Source organism: Rhea pennata, chromosome Z (genome assembly GCF_028389875.1).
Source record: "Rhea pennata isolate bPtePen1 chromosome Z, bPtePen1.pri, whole genome shotgun sequence".
Taxonomy (NCBI): Eukaryota; Metazoa; Chordata; class Aves; order Rheiformes; family Rheidae; genus Rhea; species Rhea pennata.
Window position 1 is genome coordinate 30,874,943 of NC_084702.1, and position 19,175 is coordinate 30,894,117.

The following is a 19,175-nucleotide window of genomic DNA, read 5'->3' on the forward strand; positions in this document are numbered from 1 at the left end:
ACTTGTTAAATAAAAAACAAGTATTTTATCTTCCAGCCTCTCAAAGTTAAGAAACATTGAAAACCTACAAAATTCTCAATTTTGATTTAGTTTACTATCAAATCCGCAGGAGCCTATAATAACGCACAAGAAATTGCCCCAACGGTTTTGCTGTAATCTTTGATACTGTTACAGCCGTAATGCTTCCACATTCCTCTTCCATGGAGAATTTGGTCATTTGATCGGTCATAGCAGATCCTTGACAAAATGCGTACATTTACAGTGCATTTATGGTGTGAGGGCAGCTTTCAGGGAGGAGCCCACCAGCCCATCGGCGGTCTCTGGTAGGGCTATGCCACTGCCACCACCACACCCCACTGCACAGGGCTTTCTCCATCACTCAGACTGTCCTCAACAACTTCTACCAATATCACAGCATTAACTTTTTTTTTTTTTTTTTTTTTTTTTTTTTTTTTTTGGGGGGGGGGGAAAGAAAAGTATGTAAAAGTCTTTCTTACAGCTTTCATCCCTTTGGTAAGGTCACTCTGGTTAGGAAAAGTAGGGCATTTGGATAAGAAGGGAAAAGAAGTCGGAAAACATGGAAAGCCCTTCTGCTGTTGCACAGTTTTGATTTTCTCTCAGTACAGGCCATGCTCAGCCCCCTCAAGAGACGCATATAACTTGTAAACATATCAAATGTCTAAGTAAGAGTTTCATGGTAGTATCAGTTTAGATAGACATCATCCATTGAAATGAATATGCATTTAAGTCTCTATGCAATGCTTCTCTTTGGTGTTTATTTTATATTCCCTCTTCCCCCCAAAAGAGTGAAAGCCGAAGAGTCTACTTATATCTTCTGTTTACTGTACCTGAGTCTGCCGGTACTTGATAATCCACTTATGTGATTTCCAACATAAATCAGAGGCAGAGGAAACAACTGTGACAAAATTAAAAGCACAGCTCAGATTAGATCTGATTTTTAAAAAACTGGTGAGAAACTTTATTTGATCGAATTTGGTATCTTTAATATTAGACGTACTTTTAAGAAGAAGAAAGGTAGGTGTTAAAAGAAAAAAAACAAACTATAGTGCAAACTGACCTTCAGCACTTGTTCATGGGACATTTATGATCCTATCTTTATGTATTCAGTGGAAAAGCAGTGATTTACCTCTAGAGACTTAAAGTCTATTTAGATTAAATTACATATATTTTACCTTAATTGCTAAAGCCCTCAGATTAATACCCTTCATAACGTTTGGATTTAGGGTTAAAAGTATTATTAATAACAATAAAATAAGCAAGAGAATATGGAGAGTAGAAGAACAGTAACAGAACTTCACAGCCTCAAAAAAAACCCTAAAAAGATAGTTATCGCCTGTAGGGGTCTGCTACAGTTCCGAATCCGTACTCCTCCACTGCAGGAAAGCTACACAAGATTAAAGTTGTCCAAGGCAGGTAGCAGGGACAAAGGTGGTGCGCGCACACGCTCCCGATCGGTGTCGGCCCGTGGAGCGGGCGGAAAGGCAAAACCCCCACGCCGCGTCCCCCGCGACGCCGCTGCGCTTGCTGGAGGGGGGCGGCGTCCTTCCAACCCCTGGGGCGCTGGAAAAACGTAGTGAGGAGCGGGCTGCTTTTCACCTACCTGAAAAGGCTATGCCATTCTTTTACAGCAAAGAGCAGGGAGGGGGAAAGGACTAGCAACAAATGCGCAGCTAAAAACACGAGCTTGCAACAGTACAGTAATTCACCGCCCCTTCCACAGGCTAAAATTCATACACAGGATGAAAACAGAGCTGATACAACACTCTCTTTCCTTTAATATTCGTGTAAAGGCAAAATTACAATCAGCTTTCCTTCGTCTAGCCCAACCTAAGAGATCAGTGAAATATTCACTTAAAAAGGGTCAAGAACTCCAAAGCTTTTTCACTAAAGTAAACACTTTGCTGCTTTAAAACTCTAGCCGAAACCACTGAGGCCATAAAGCCTGGGAGTCAAAGGGGACAATAAGCTTAGTATCAGGGAAGGCAGGACGTTGCAGTTATTTGTAACAGAGAAAGGGTGCTTTACAAAGCAATCAAAGAGCAATGCCGCTGATTCACTGTGACTAGCCAGATCCCGCACCACAAGCCATTCGCAGCTGCTGCATGCTGCAGAGCTGATTGCTCCCAGCATAATGTGTAAAGATAGATGTTATTAGGAAAAAGAAAATATACGCCACATTCTTTAATTCCTTTGTGTTCAGGTTAGAGGCTGAAATCTCCAGCAGGAAGCATGGCAGGATTAGGGAGGATGTGTGGGCTTAGGCAAGTTTTTTAAACACGAAATTCAAACCTACTGTCCCAACTAGGACAACTTCCTCATTCATATTCAGGAAAAAATAAGAATCGTCCACATTTATAATCGACAATTAGATATTCCTACAAGACTACTACAAGTAGAGATCCCAGGAATTTCAACATGCATTAAAAATATACAGCATTCACCAAACCAGGCACTTAGGTTGTGAATTCCCCATACTGAAGCTAACACAGACGGTACAAAAGGATTCTTCAGTGAAGATCCTGGCCTGAAATCCTGGGAGACCTGAGCTCTGCAGCAGAGCTGGGAACTAACTCCCTCCACATCCTGGAGCAAAACACTGGCCAGTCCCCCGCAACCAGACATACATATGCAGGCGTATGCACCACAGCAAACCTTCGGCAACGTTGCACAGGGATGCAAAACTGTACTTACATGCAAGACCTCCAGTCTGAGACACTAAAAGATCCTCTCGTACTCTCTCAGCCCTGCCCAGTTAGACCCAGCTTAGCAACGAGGGCTGTTTCTTCCTGCATGTGATGTAAAGCACCCAAGATGCTAGAATCCTGATTCTGGTTTGGATGTCCCTGTATACAGTAATATCCACCCAGTTTACACGTTCGTCTATAAAATGCAGCTAGTCCCTACCTACAGTGTTTTCAGTAGGCATTATTTTAGTCCTTTCTATGGACCTGAAATAGTACCTTTGCAATCAAGTGCTGCTTGGGATTTTACTCAATGATTTATTATTTTTCTATTGTTTTTCACAAAGCCCTTTCACATTTCCAAGCAGCACCTCTCTTCATCCTATGAATCTGACAAAAATTCTCTCTTACACATAGATCTCACATCAGCCTCAGAAGGAGCTGTACAAATGCTGAAAAATACTTCAGCCATCTGAAAAAGTTTGTTCTGCTATCTGAAAACACAGCCTCTAATGCATCTTTTTCCGTGTACTACATAACCAAACGACATGAGATTGTACAGACAGACAGCAAGAATATTACAGTGAAATTAAAATGATTAAATCCAATGTGGAAATTAAACAAAGATACGACAAACACATTTGGTAAACAAGCTCAAAAATTACACTGCTTTTCTTTCATAGCCTGTTTCCATTAGAAAAAAAAATTAAAGGCCCACAGAAAAAACACTATCATAAGAGTTAAAATTTTCTTATTAACATGAAGTCCTAAGTAATCCTTACCTTCACAGGTATACTTTTGTCAAAATCAGGGAAATTAATAATCTTATTTAATTTTGACACATACAAGATAAGTATGGTGGCTGCCATCTAAACAAAAAGAAAAAGGAACTCATGTAAAAGCAAAATCCTACTGTATGCACAAAAGAACTGCTTCAAAGACAAAATCATTGTATGCGTCTGACAAATGCTAGATGTAACATATTTCAAAGAATGACACGGCATGCAATGAATAAACCAGGATAATCATTTTGTCTTACCAATTTTACCTGTTATTTATTTAAAACTTCAATATAAACATGATGTTTTTTTACTGTCTTGAGAAAGTAAGTGGCACCTTGTGAAGCAACATAGGCTTATTAAGCAGCTGAGAAAACAAAACATGACTCAATCCCAGAATAATCTTGCTATTTTCACGCAGGCTTACGTCATATCTGTGGAATCACTCCTGCGGCTTTTTTGGTAATGTGAAAGGGGGTCAGGCATGGATCAGTCTGTTGGCAAGTGGGCAAAAACCAATAAGCATACAATCAGAATGAAGGAGAGTATCTGAGCAAATACATGCCACTAGAGTTTAATGTTGGACACGAGAAGGAAAAAATTGTTATATTTTCCTTATATAAAAATAAAATAATTGTAAATCTGCAAGGACAAGGTAAAATAGTGCTCTGAACTATATCTAGAGATTAAGTCATTTCATATGCTCTTTTCAAAGTGTTTGGGAAAATCTGCGATGGGTCAGTGGAAAAGCATGGAAACGTCATTGAGTCTCAGGTTCTGCAAAGAAACAAGGCTGTATCATTGCCCTTGGTGTGAAGTATTACCATATTTTCCACTCTGCCTTCCACTGAAGCACAAGCTCCCCAAGGATGTGTGGTTCCTGAGCCATCCTGAAGTACACCGTGATATACCAACCCTCTTTCGCTCCGCCTTTCACAATAAACATATGACATTTTACTCTCTTCAACATCATACAGTAAAGATACGCAGTAGCCTGTTTTCTGCTCTTCCTCCTTGTTCATTACCACAGCACCTTGACATAAAATGCATCCTTTCTTCTACATGTATTTATCTAAACAATATTTGCCTCAACACTCCAGCTTTCCTAGACATCCCTTTGCAGAGTCGCCCATTCCTGTATTTTCTATTTTTTTTTAACAGGCCATGTGCACAACTGTTTGAACCTTTGTTTTACAGTGATGTCTACCAACAAAAATCTTACAAAAATCTGTTGCACCAATGTAAATTGCTTACAGGCAAAAAAGACAACAGAGAACCAAAACTGCGTGGCAGTCCTAACAGAAAACTGCAATGAAAAGGAGAAGATTTAAGAGGAAATACACAAGCAGTTTGTCTACATACAGAGGCATTGACTCTCCATATATTTCACAAATGCTCAAGGACTCTCCCAGGACCCATGCAGTTCCTAGGAAACTTGACAGTTTTGAAGGCCAGATTTCTCAATTATTGAGTCCTACAACACAGATGAATAACATTTCCAGTCCTTTATGTGACTTTTCCTAGACAATAGTTTTGACTTGTACTGAAGTTTCTTCCATCTCACTAAAATAAATCACTTTTTCTTATACTGGGACTAATTCAGAAGAGTAGCAGTGCATTATAATAGGGATTTATTCTTCTAAAATATATCTCTATGGTAAACAAATTTAATTTACAACATAATCAATAAACTTAGTATGCTTTATTTGGGAACATACCTGTCCAATTCCAAGAAATATTGGTGATGGGAAGCTGAAAAATATAAACAGATATTTAATAAAGAGAGAAAAAAAAAGGACAAGTTCAAAATTAGCAATGAAGTGAACAACTGACTATATGGATGACTGGCAAGAATTTCAGGAAAGCAGAGGAACTGCAACACTTTCTAGAGTTCTAGTATTTTACTGTTGCAGCAGGATAACAAGCTACATCAAAATAACTCAGCATACACTCTGATGACCAGTTTTAAAGAGTCAGTTGTTTCTGATGCATTTATAAGTAAATGTTTCATATGGGAGAACAGCAAAGAAAAAAAAAAGCATAATTTTGGGGAGGCCTCACATACACAAAATATCCTAGAACTGCATGGTTGGTTAAATCTCTTGCACTTGGAAGCTTATCCTCACTGCTGAACCAGGTTAAAAGTATGTTTTCATAAAAGGAAATCACTTATTTTAGAAATACTTACTGGTTCCTAAAAAGGCTAAACACCTACCGCACCCTTTCAGTTAGCCTCAGTTGTAAGCATGGATGCTTGAACATTAAGAAAGTAGAAGCTTTAGCGGGATGCTGGAAGAACCCAAGAGCATCTGGGATTTTTTTTTTTTTTTTTTTCCTAAATCCACATCAGGTTAAAGCAACAATGAAGCTGCAGCAGGAAGTGCTAATTCTCAGTGTGCCTATTGGGATACAAGCAAAGAAATTATTTAGTATGGGCAACCAGTAGAGTTTAGAACCTCTCTGACCAAAAGGTTTAGGTGTTGAAGAGCTTCCTAAACGTAATTTGCTACTTTCCAGGAATCAGGCAGCATTTTGCTGAACTGCATTTTTGTGGATGGTCACACAGGAACTTACTTGCAGGGAATCTGAAACAAAAAACTATTTTATTTCCCTCTCATGCCTGTAAAAAGAAATGCCTTAAGAACTTCCGCCTTCTTGACAAACTCTGTAATTTTCCATTACCACAAACTGCTTGAGGCTGTGGCTATGTGTTGCAGAGGTCACCAAGAACTGCTAAAATGCTGCTTGGCGTGCTGGGAGCTGAAGCGAGTGACACTGGAATGGGAACGTAGTTTTAGCAAAAGAAAAAAAAAACACTCCCAGACATGGCAGGAAGGTCATAAGGACCCTGGAGCCATAATGTAGATAAGAGGTTAGGAAAGGCCAGCAGTAAAAAGATTCCAGAAAACAGAGGTATTAGGAGAAAGAAGAGCAGAGCTTCCATTTATAATCATGTTACACCTGACCTGTGTTTTAGCTTTTACTAACACTTATACAACATAAATATGGAGTTTTTATTCACTTATATGAGATAGTTGTTTCCACACTTTTTTTGACTTGCAGATCCCTAAAAATTCCCAACAGTGTTGTAGGCTCTTTATATAAAATTTAGGCTAACTGATGGTCTTGCTTTCCTTGATCATCTTTCACAGACATGGTACAAGTATGCCAGGGACTTACAGAGATCTACAGACCATGAGATGAAAACCACTATAAAACAAAAACGAAACTGGTCTCATATGATATATTTAGGAGACAAGTGACATGGAGTACTTGCTTGTTCAAATAGCATTGAATATTAGAAAAGAACAGCAAAGATTGCTTCCGTTTGCCTTTTTTTCCCCCTCCTTTTGTAGGAACTCATAATGAGCTAAGACACAGCAAATACAGGAAACCTTAACCCGAGAATATAGCTTTAAAAATCCTGAGATCACAGTTGCAGGGCTATGATTCCATATGGGACTCCACATCCAGTCAATGATGTAGCACCTGTAGTGTTTTTGTGATTAGAGAGGTTTTTCAGCTACCTTGAACAGAAAGGTTCTTGCAAGAAGATGTAGAGATTGTAATCATCAGCAGCATGAGCTGATGCAATTAGAAACTGCCAAGCTAAATGCAGGTCTTTAGTGGAGTATACAGTGAGCCTGAAGCTGCCATTGATGGGCCTTGTGGAACTGGACGCCACACACTGCGACTGAGCCCAGGTTAATTATTTTAGAGTGCAGGATCATGCTTAAAATTTGAATTTACTCTTTGGAATTTTGCATGTAGTTATGACCCATGATCAACAAAAATTCCTTTTATGCAAGCAACCATCCATCTGGCCTATCAGTTAGTAAACATTAACTAGCTTTTATCAAATGCACAGCTATTGGGAAAGAACCACTTTTCCATCTGACTGAGCAGTGTGGTTTAGCCCATGAGATCTGCAGGCTCTCTGAATCGAGCTAATCCTTCCTTAGCGCAAGGAAGACGCTAATGGCATCGATGATCTTCCTGTGCTGCTGCTGGTGACAAGAGCACTAATAAATACACCAACTTTGCAGTGCTGCTGAGGTCCGCAGGCACCTCTGGAGGTCGCCCAGCCCGGCCCCTCTGCTCAAAGCTGGGTCAAACGCCCCAAGCAGCCTGGGGCCACGTCCCGTCAAATTCACTTGCTTGGTGTCAGATTACTCTACTTACTTCCACGTCTGACCTGTCTTTCTAAACAAATCGGTGTGGCTGGGGTCGGCGTTACTGAGCTCCTGCCTAGGACTAGGACCTCCGCTGGGGCCTGGGCCAGCGCGCTGGAGAAGGCAGTCGGGGCGCTGAGCGAAGCCGAGCGGCTCCGCCGACAACAGCTTCTCCCCCGCGGCTTTAAGCACGTTGTTCAGGCGGTGGGGGGAACCTCCACTTCGCGGACGGGGGGCGAGCGCCTGCTCGGCATCGGCGCTCAGAGGGGTGAAGGACGCACTGGTGGCAGATTTACGGGTGCCAGGCACCGAGCGCGCTGCCGTCGGCCCCGAGCCTCGGGCGCGGCGTGCGCGGCGCGCAGCTCGGACCCGGAACGGCGCAGACCGGCCCCGGGGCGCGCACTCACCTGTAGGCGCTCAGCAGCGCCTTGTTCACCAGCACGATGAGGAAGGAGCACGTCCCGTAGAAGAGCGCCGAGAGCGCCCGGGCCAGCGGCGGCGCCGCCGCCGGCTCCTCCGCGCCCTGCCCGGCGCTCATGGCCACGGGCCGCCGCGGCCCCAGCGCGCCCGGCCCGGCCCGGCCCGGCCCGGCCCGGCACGGCCCCTCCTCCTCCTCCTCATTCGCTCTTCTCAGGGCGCCGCCTCCACGCGCGCACACATACACACACTCGCTCCGGGGGCCGTGGGCTGTTACAAGGAGCCTTCCCGCGTTTTACACACGGGATTATTCCAGCGGAAAACAGGCGACGCGATCAGCAGCGATCCCAAAATCCGTGGTTCCTTAAAAAAAAAAAAAAAAATCTTTCCTTTTTGTGAAGGTATAAAAGACTGCAAAATCCATGGTGAGAACTATCAAGATCTGATCCCTGCTGCCATTGTCAAAGAACTCTGAAGAATTGGCCTCTGAATGTGCTTTAAAAGGTTAACTTGTAAATGTGTGAAATTTCACCAAACAGAACATAAAAGTATTCTTTTTTCCTGTCACATCAATAGGATTATAGAAATAAGGAAGAGCAGAAGTATTAAGAATTACCAAATACCACACATACATGCTAAACTTGAAAATTAAATCAACCTTTTATTCAAAGCGCCTATTAAAATGACAGCATATTTACTCTTCTGTTGTTAAGTCACGGCAAGCTACAACTTAATCTTATGAAGCACAGAACACTTCAGTGTATCTTATATGTAATCACTTTTTAATAAAACAAAAAGCAGTCTTCCACACCTCAGTTTTTTAACTTGATATTTTACACCCTACATGTCACAAAGCAAAACTGCTTGAGCTGTCTGAATTTTGTCTACAGCTAAGTAAAATTCAGTGTACTTGTCATACCAGATGAATATTCTGCAAGTTGCCCAAAGCATTACAGCTGATTAGGAAGATCAAATTATTGAAATAAGCCTTGACTTCAGCCTGCAACTGGCTGGTGATTACAAGTCTTGTGCCCTGTGAAATACTACTCAGAAGCAGTTTTCAAGATTCACAAGTACAACAGATCAACACCCAGGATTTATTTTAGGATCAGATTATTTGCACGCAGCCAACTGAATGGTCAAAAGGATTCAATTTGTTTTAAAGTTCTGAACTGACACACATTAACTGTGAGGCAGTTTTATGTAGGCTAAGAAGCCCTGAAGGATTACAAAGTGTTTTGTTTCCTTAAGCCCAAGAAACTTGAAAGAGAAACAAATAAACCTGAGGTCAACTAAGTTTAGGAACTGAAAATAGAAATTAAACCATATCATGGTGCAAAAACTAATTACATTCAATGAAGGTGATTTTTTTAAAAAAAAATCTGATTATTCTCTAGTTAAGTGCATCAATACATGATTTTAAACAAACGAGGTTAATACAATTTCTCTACCACAGCAGGTATCAATTATCAGAGAACACAATCCAACAGTTGCAGTTTCTGCTGTAAAATTACAGTATCTCTCTTAAACAGCTGTATGCATCTAGCCAGTCTATAACAAGTAATTGAACAATTCTTCCTCTTGATCAAGCAAAAGGGAAAGCTTGATCTCATCTGAATTTCCTGACCTTCAATGAGAAGCAGGAGTTAAGAGCAAGCAGGTCAGTAAGTATAAATTAACATCCCTAAAGCAGTAGCTAAGCTGGGGAAAAAAAAAAAAAGTATGTCCAATTTGAAAACAAAATTTTGTTAGCATATTAGGAATCTCTGGTTGCTTTCCAAGCAAAGTATACAAAAAAAATCATATGAGACAATGGAAATCATGTGAGCCAACGGTATTGGAAACTAGATAATACTCATGAGGTGACAAAATGTTCTGCTAAACATTTTCCATCTGCATCTGAAAGTACTAGGCAGTGTTCTGCAACTTCATTTATTTGGGAAATATATGAAATCACATAGCTAACACACTTTTGGAAGCCTATTTTCTAGTTGTATAGTGAATACTTTTCTGCAGTGTTTAATTGAAAGCTGTGCTACAGTTAGTGAACACAAAATTGGCATGTTATCCTGACGTAAAGCAATAAGGTGGCTTTATGCACGGGAAGTATGGAGGCTTCTATTTGCTAATAAACATACAAAAGCAGTACTTTAAAACTTAGTGTTTGCTAATAAGAGATCTAAAATAGTTTACTACAAATCAATACCACCCTGTAAATACCCACTTTATTAACAAAAACAAGTGCCAAATCATTACAGGGTCCAAAAATATCTGAAAAAAAATATTACCAATTGTTTACCTTTGTCTAGACTTTGCAAGACTAATCATTTTCAGATAAACCCAACAATGTGCAAAGGTTCCTAACATCTTATGTTAGGAGTAACAAGTGCTACTCAAACCAAGAGATTCTGCTGAGATCAAATCAAAAAACATAAAATAGCAAAGTCAAGTCTCATACCTTGAGCAGTCACAGTGAAGATCCTGAACTATCTTACAGTTTCCTGCACAAAGCAGTTTCTTCCCCTCTACAAGTTGAGATATCTAAGCTTTCCCTTCTGCCTTAGTGATACTAAGTAAAAAATACTGACACTAGAAAAGATGGTTCCATTGCTGCTTATAGTATTTTCAGACCTACCATTTAAAATAATTTTGCTTAAATAGTCAGATAAATACTTTTCCTTTTGTCAGCCTTCTTTGGCTACACGTACCATTCTACTAATCACAAACACTCTGTTCAGAAAGTCCTTCCTGTGTAAACTGCTACAAATAAATGAGTTAACCTTGCAAAATCTAGCTTCCCACAACATTAATTTGTCCACCCTGCATTATGCAGTCCCATATTTACAAAATACTTAAAAACTTTACATCTGTCTTATACCTTACAAAAAGTGCAATTCTCTCACCTCATGTTACGAGGCAACAACATTCTTCATAAATTCTACAGAATAGCAGCCTATGAGAAGCAAATAAGGTGCTTAGCTTATGCCCAGGATCTAACTGGTTAAGTACCACCAGGAAGTACATTTTGTATAGGCAGACTCTGTTCCTATACTACTGTCGCAGCGGTGCCACAGCAAGGTTTGCAAGCTCAATGAGAGCCAATGCGCCATGCATGCGTTCACGCTGTTCCTGGAGGCGGCGATGGTGAGCAGCTGAATGAGCGCTGTTTTTATCTTCATCATCCTCTTCATCAGACTGAAGATATTCCATTGGGTCCTGCTGTTCCTGATCTGTCTTCTGCATTGCTTTACTTTTCAAAGCAGGAGCACGCTGTTCTCTAGTCTCCCAGTATCTACAGATCAAAGGTGGAGAATGCTTTTAAATAATGTATAACTCACATATCAACTACCATTCAAAGCTGGCCCAAACCTCTCAAGCACTGATGCCAATCAATGCATTTGGTTTTATCTTTCAACTCTTACACAGTGGTATTTAAGCTGTCAGAGGCCTCCTTTGCTCAGCATTTTTAGCAGGTTCTCGTGAAACAAAGAGAAGTTAAGTGAAGAAGGAAAAATAGATGAGACAAGGCCCCAGGGGGAACTTTGTCTTAACCATAAGTCAATACTTCTTAAAGAAAAGGCAACATTGAGCTGAATCATGCTAAGGAACAGCCAGTTTGGATTGTTAGGGGTTTCCACGTGCAAGAATTGACCACAGAAGAGCTTTCTCAGGCTGCTGTGTTAGGACTTAAGAGAGAGATCACACCATAAAGGGAACTTACTTTGCTAGCCACTCAGCCACAGCTTTGTTATCAGCCGTCTGTTTTTTACTGAGTCTGTCTGTGAGTTCTTCCCTCCTCAGCCGGGCATAGGGATGCTTGGGGCAATGACGGTTTGCATGTGTGAATCTGCTTAAACAGCCTTAAAAAACAGAAAATACCAATGCACAACATATTAAGGAAAGCAGTCCATCAACATGAAAGCCTAACATCCATGGGATGAAGATGCTGCTGAATGTAACCTTCTGCACTCCACAGAAAGCCGGATTCAGTTGAAAACGGCACATTCAGCTTGCATGCCTGTACCACACCCAATCATTTTTTACATTAGTATCAACTAATTCAATTAGTGACAAACTGCTTATATAATATATCCAATTCTTACATATAAGTCTGCATGATTATATGGAGATTTTACATGGCTCCTCCCTTCCTTAGATGCTAAGATCCAAAGCTTTTATACACAGTACTGCCACATAAGCATACCTACATTCCCAGTGCTAGACTGACCCTATTTCTGAATGCCCAAGTTACTTTCCGGTGGCTCACCATTCTCTGAGCAGACGAAAGGCTTTTCCCCTGTGTGAAGACGCTGGTGAGTTTTAAGCTGCCCACTCTGAACAAAGGCTTTCCCGCAATCTGGGTAGTCACACAAATAAGGCCTTTCACCTTAAAAATAATGACAGAATAGATTAGTGACAGCTGAATATGAAAGAAGAGGCATCATAGTATCCCATGGTGGTCCTTGGCTTGAGACTTACACAATCAAACTTTCCTTTTACTCTCAGACACTCATACCTACTCAAAAAGCCTTAGTATACCAGACAGAGACCTATTCTTACCCCAAAAAGATTTTGATGTCAAAGTGCATATTAAATACAACTAGATTATTCCAGTCACAGTGAAAGTCAGCTTCAGGTGGGTTGAAGTGGGAGATAACCCTAGAAGGTATAAAAAGGATGGGCTGAGGGCAATGCAGAAAAAGATAAACCCTACTCCACAACCTCTAGGAAAAGAAAGAGGTTTCTTGTATGTTACAGTCTTTTTTTTTTTTTTTTTTTTTTTTTTTTTTTTTTTTTACTTTTGGAATGCAGTAGAAATGTAGAAATTCAAGTGAGGCAGAAGAAGAACCATTGCACATCTCATTTGAAGGTGTTGTAGCGCTCTGTCAAGGAGCCATCCTTACTTCTGTTCAATTCAAGCAGCTGATGCAGCGGCAAGTAATGCCCTCCTCTCTGCCACTGAAAACTTCTAAGGAAGAAAGCTTATTAGCATACAGGTTTCCTGTAAGACTGCAAAATGACAGTCATGACAGCATCTCAGCATTTTTGGTATAAGAAAAGGCAGTTTGACAGAAGAGAAGAATTTGGTAATGTTTTTTCCCTCTGAGCATTCCATCCTGCCCTTCAATCTTTCATGATAGTTTTTTTTTTTTTTTTTTTTTTGGGGGGGGGGAGGAAGGGGGAGAGCAGAGGTGTTTGTTTTTAAGCACTTTTTTGAGATGAATCTTTCCTAAAGCATTGGTATAGCTACAAATAACACAGTTACAAAATTTGTGTGGAATGAAACATGCTCAGTATATTGTATACATAGCATCATATAGTAGAACAAGTAATGTAATTCAAGTTACAATGAGGAACACTTTGTCATTATCAAAACCTGAACTAGGGCAATAATTGAGGTCAACAATACAGGAACGTATAATATTGTATATTCCATCTTCTTGATGTATAGCATCATCATATATACATTTAAGAAGATGTATAACCATCTTCTTAGATAATATTACTGAACTTTTTCAAAAAGGTTGTAATGAATATACAGAGAGACAAACTTACTCTAGACTTGAGCCAAGAAAGCTCTCTCAGGCCAGCTATCGAGAACTTCTGTATGCAAACGGTAACAACGGGAACTAGCATCTGTCTCCTCTGTCTCTCAAGAAAGTATGGTTGAGTGCATGCTTGAAAAATGTGTCTCACACCACCACTCTTCAGTAAGCACAGCTATAAGAGGGTGATGTGGCCTTACTAAGTTACAGAAACACCATGCAGAACTCTTCTCAATTAAGTAGTCCATGTTTAATTTCCAAGTTCAATACATAATTCAAGCAAGCAAAATAAAAACATATTCTGATGAGAAAGTATGAAGAAACTAGCCTTTAATATGAATATACAGTCTTGCTTTATTTTAGTCAGAAAAAAAGACTACAGGAACCAAGGACTTCGTTGTTTTTAAATGTATATGATAGTTCACATTTTATTACAAAACACAGAATCATGTTAGAATGCGAGGAAAAAAATTAGTTAAAGAAAACACAACAGAACAAAAAAAATCCTCTTTTGCAGTTCAAGCTCAAATTGGCAGTGAGTTGAAACTGCAGTTTAACTGAACTGTGATATGCCTTCCACAGATGCTTTGTATTTACAGTTTGGTAAATTAAAGTGACCACCTCCAGCCCAGAAAATAAATTCTAAATAAGGAGATGGTAAGGGAAAACAACAGTGATTTAAGCTACACAATTTAAGGTATTAGATTGTACAATTTGCCAATTTCCTTTTAAAGTATGTTCTCCTGTGAAAGATACTGTTCAATTACTGTGATAACTACAAATGCTAAGGAAACAGTCTCTCTCAGAGAGACCTGGACAAGCTAGAGAGTTGGGCGGAGAGAAACCTCTCGAGTTTCAACAAGGGCAAGTGCAGGGTCCTGCACCTAGAGAGGAATAACTCTATGCAGCAGTACAAGCTGGGGGCTGACCTGCTGGAGAGCAGCTCTGCAGAGAAGGACCTGGGAATGCTGGTGGATGACAAGTTGACCATGAGCCAGCAAATGTGCCCCTGTGCCCAGGAAGGCCAATGGTCTCCTGGGGTGCATTGGGAAGAGTGTTGCCAGCAGGTCAAGGCAGGTGATCCTGCCCCTCTACTCAGCCCTGGGGAGGCCTCATCTCGAGTACTGTGTTCAGTTCTGGGCTCCCCACTACAACAGAGACATGTAACTACTGGAGAGAGTCCAGCGTAGGGCTACGGAGATGATCAGAGGGCTGGAGCACCTGCCCTATGAGGAAGGTGGGCCTGCAAGAGCTGGGCCTCTTCAGCCTGCGGAAGAGAGAACTGAAGGGAATCTTATCAATGTGTGCAAGTATCTGAAGGGCGGGTGTCTCAGAGATGGAGGCTGGACTCTTTTCAGTAGTGTCATGTGACAGGACAAGAGACAACAGGTAAAAACTGTACCACAGGAAGTTCTGCCTGAACGTGAGGGGGAATTTCTTTCCTGTGAGAGTGACAGAGCACTGAACCAGGTTGCCCAGAGAGGTTGTAGAGTCTCCTTCTCTTGAGATATTCAAAATCCACCTGGATGCAACCCTCTCTAACATGCTCTAGGTGACCCTGCTTATGCAGGGAGGTTGGACTAGATGATCTTCAGAGGTCCCTTCCAGCCTTACTGATTCTGTGAAACTGGTTCTTACTCACATGGAACAGGCAGTCAGAATGAAAAATATTGTCACGTGCAGAACACCAAGTTTTGAAAGCTTTTTCTTCCTGCTATGTAAATCTCTTAACAATAGTAGAAAAAATATTTACACTATTTGCCTTCGCCCAAATTGCTGCTACAGCAATTGACAAAAGTAGTAAAAGACCTATTTTTTTTCCCAGCTGCACTAACATGCCTTGGGAGAAGAGTGTATTTAGTTACCTTCAAATATTAACAGGATGAGGGTTCCCCCCCTAGGCTCTTTTTAAGTGGTTTATATCAGCTAGTCACATTTTCTTTTTACTCTCTTCACCTACCAGTATGGGTTCGTTTGTGTGCCTGCAGTGACTTCTCTCGTGGAAACACCCTGTTGCAGATATTACAACGTATTCTGCTAGAGGAATGCTCTCCTTCATTTATTAGGTCACGAACCGTGTCTGCTCTTGGTCGGCCACGCCTTATTCCATCCTGCATCAAAATAATTAAGAAACTGAATTATCATGCTTTTCCATGTAAGCCATTTAGAAGAAGAAGAAACAAAAAGAAAAGAGAAGCAATCCAAAGGATTTGTAGGCAGCAACAACTTTCCCTGCAGGAACATGGAAATAAGTTACCAATTCATTGGAAGAACGCTGTAACAGTTTTCCTAGTTTAGTTTTAAACCAAGTTAATTAAACAATTATATGCAACTCTGAACTAGTCTACTGCAGACAGGAAAAAGCAAAATTCAGAGTGGTACAACTTAAATGCAGTTTTTGAAGGTGTATGGCAATATGAGTGCTCTTATGTAATCTCAATATAATTGAAGAACTTGCTAAATGAGTGCACGCGACACCACGTGCTTTCTCCATGGAAGACCTCGGCAGAGGTATAACACATTTTCATCATCCTCAAAATACTTTGCACAGCCATAATGCAGATCTGCCTGAGATCGGTAAGACAGCAGAGCTGTGCAAACTACGTCTGAACTTCCTTGACAGTACAGGTTATGGCTCGGAGGAGTCACTAGGTGGCAGTGTTAGTTTTTTAAAGTTTTCTCCCCCAACACGTGTCTTTGAAGGCGATGCCGGCAGCAGAAGAGCCCGGCAACAGCGGTGCGTGTGTGTGTGTGGGGGGGGGGGGGGGGTCGGCTCTGCCCAGCCCCACCGCTGCCCACCTACGCCTCACGGACCGCCAAAGGCGGCACGAAGGGGGCCGAGAGCGCGGTACCGCGGCGGCGACGCCGTTCCTCGCCCCGGCGGAGGGCCGCCCGCCCCCCGCCCGGCCGTTGGCGGGTTACCGCCCCACCACCGCTTGGGGGGGGGGGGGGGGGGGGGAAGGCCGTTAGCAACCGTCCGCTGGCCAGCCCCGCCCCGCGCGTGACGCGCGCGCCCGGAAGTGACCTCACTTTAAATCTCCGGGAGGAGCCGGGCGCGGAGGGGAGGGAAGGGGGAGGGGCGCGCGCCGGTGCCCACCGCCCCTCGGCCCCCTTCCCCCCGCGGCCGCGCTGCCCGCCGCCCCGCTCACCTTCAGGTGGCCGCCGCTGCTGCTGCTGCTGTCCGGGCTGGCCGCCTCCTCGTCCTCCCCGCCGGAGGCTCCGGCGGCGCCGCCCCGGGCCGGCGGGGCGGGCGAGGCGGCGAGGGCGGCGGCGGGGCCGCCGGGGCTGAGGGTGACGTTGTGCGCGTTCTCGCCCCAGCGCCAGGGGTACACCATGAAGTCGCTGAAGCCGGGGCTGGTGGGGACGGGCGGGGCGGGCGGCGGCTCCTCGCCGCCCCCGCCGGAGGACGGCTTGATCGGGGTGGTTTTGATAACAGACACCAGGACGCGCTTCGGGGAGTCCTGGCAAAAAATCACCGGGGGGCCCGGCGGCGGCCGCTCCGCCATCACCGCCCCCTCGCTGGCGCCGGCACGGGGAAGGGCGTGGGAAGCTCCGCGGCGGCTCAGCCCCACTCTCCGCGTCCCGGGGAGCCGAGGCGAGGCACGGAGATCCCGTCGCCGCCTGCTGCCGCCGGGGCTACTTCAGCCGCTCATCGCCGGGCACGGCGGCTCCGCGCCGGGTCTCGGTGCCTCCCGCCCGCCCCGGCCACCACCGAGCCGATCCGCAGAGTCAGCGGCGGCCACCGGTCATAGCGACGGCCGGCGCGAAGCAGCCGCAGCTCCCCCCCCCCTCCCCCGCACCTTTCCGAAGCGGCGCCGGCTCCCGCTCGCGGCCCCGGTCCCGGCGACGCCCGAGGAGGAGCCGCCGCCGCTGCGACCCCTCCGCGCCCACAGCCCAGGCCGAGCCCCAGCTTTTCCCGCGTTACATTTCGCGCCTGGGCGTCACCAATCACCGAACCCGGCGCGGCGTCACCGAGCGGCAGTTCCCGCTAGCCAACCACGCGGGGAGGACGGGGAGGCCACGCCCTCGGGGGCGGGGATCGCCTTCCCTCCTGCCGCCCTATTGGCCAGGCGCACGTACGATTGGCAGAATTCGAAACTGACTGAGCTCTGGGGCTCCTAGCGGGCGCCCCGCCCGTCTCCCACCCGCTTCCTCTCCGGAGGCGCAGCCGGACCGCGGATTGGCCCGCCGCGGAGGGGGGGGGGGGCGGGGCCGGCCCGCCCGCTCGAGCTTGGCGCGCGCTGTTGTTGTTCCGCCTCCTGGGCCAATCGGGGCGGTCGCGGGCCCTGGCGCGCCCGGCTCGCGGCGCCGCGCGGCGCATCACGTGCGGCGTTTAAAGGGGCGGTCGCGGCGGGGTGGAGGGGGGGAAGAGGCGCTTCGTGCCGCGGGCGCGGCTGGCGGCGGCAGGGATGGGATGGGATGGGATGGGATGGGATGAGATGAGATGGGTGGAGAGAGGAAGGCCTCGCTGCCGGCGCGGGTATGCGTCCTTCGCGAGGGGCAGCCTTCCCCCGCAGCAGCTCCGTCCCCAGCGACGGAGGGCGGCGGGGCGGCGGGGCCGTTACGGCCGTTGCGGCCGTTGCGGCGGAGCGACGCGGCCGTTGCGGCCGTTGCGGCGGAGCGGCGCGGCGCGGCCCGTGTGCGCAGTGCTGGCGCTGGGGGCGGCTGCGGCGCGACGGGGAGTGCCCGCCGCGCCGACAAGCCGCGCTGCGCTGCACGAGCTGCTCGGCTGCGCTTTCACCCTCCAGATCCGGCAAAATGATTTTGCGCTAGCCCCGTGCAGTCGGTGGGTCGTTACCTGCTAGCGCCGCGAGTGACGCTGTTTCGCGGTGGTTGTTCGTACACGGTCCGTACGGGACTATCCTGCAAGCCTCCGGCTGGACAGCCTGACCTATACCAACATGCTACCGTTGATCGATTAAGGCACGATTCCCAAACGTTTACACAGTCAGTAGGAGCTGGGTGCCAAATACCGGTATGGGTTTGGCTCCGGATTTCTATCACTTCATAAATTCTAATGAATCTGTAGGAATGAGGAAGTTTTTTAGATTTATCTAGTATGTTTAATCCAAAGTTTCTAAGTTATTACTTTAATATCATGCTACTCTTTATTTCTGTTTATTACAGCTGTCTAGTTACTTGTACTGTAGTTACTAACATGTTATTTGTGAATCTAGATTTGTAGCTCACATCTTTTGAAACTAAGACCCAATCAAATTCTCATCTGTTAGCACAACCAGCTGCAGCTGGGAACAGAGACTGCAGTTCCGTATGGATGCAGAGCTCCTACATGCATGGGGTAGTGGGCTCTATATCAGCTCTTACTTGATCCATGTGAATAGAAGAAATGTAGCTGAATAGTGAAACATTTAGTGATAAGGAGGAATAATATGGTAATACAGTGGAATTCATTGGTTTAGCTTTATCCGTTAAAAAAAAATGAAGATCAGTCATGTGTTTGGCTTTTAAATTTTAATCTAGCTGTTGTGCCTCATTTACTAAATTCTTTTGCAATCTGATTACTTGCAGTAAAAATATACACTGGTTTACCAGATGCAG

General features: G+C 44.6%; 2 protein-coding genes across 3 annotated transcripts in view; both read right to left on the minus strand.

Annotated features, from left to right (window-relative positions):
- SLC35D2 (solute carrier family 35 member D2) overlaps positions 1-8,191 on the minus strand; it is a 35,628-nt gene extending 27,437 nt beyond the window's left edge. For both annotated transcript variants that reach the window (XM_062599900.1, XM_062599899.1), the window contains exons 1-4: positions 8,061-8,191; positions 5,200-5,233; positions 3,485-3,571; positions 849-916 (exon numbers count right to left, since the gene is read on the minus strand). In XM_062599900.1, the coding sequence (XP_062455884.1) occupies positions 849-916; positions 3,485-3,571; positions 5,200-5,233; positions 8,061-8,191 (320 nt within the window). The remainder of the gene's footprint in view (positions 1-848; positions 917-3,484; positions 3,572-5,199; positions 5,234-8,060) is intronic.
- Positions 8,192-8,734: 543 nt separating this feature from the next.
- On the minus strand, positions 8,735-17,283 carry ZNF367 (zinc finger protein 367). Its single transcript, XM_062599844.1, has 5 exons — positions 16,766-17,283; positions 15,577-15,727; positions 12,338-12,457; positions 11,792-11,930; positions 8,735-11,362 (listed from the first exon to the last, which is right to left on the minus strand). Exons 1-5 carry the CDS (start codon positions 17,120-17,122, stop codon positions 11,122-11,124), a joined length of 1,008 nt encoding a protein of 335 aa, XP_062455828.1. The 5' UTR covers positions 17,123-17,283; the 3' UTR covers positions 8,735-11,121.
- Positions 17,284-19,175: the final 1,892 nt, after the last annotated feature.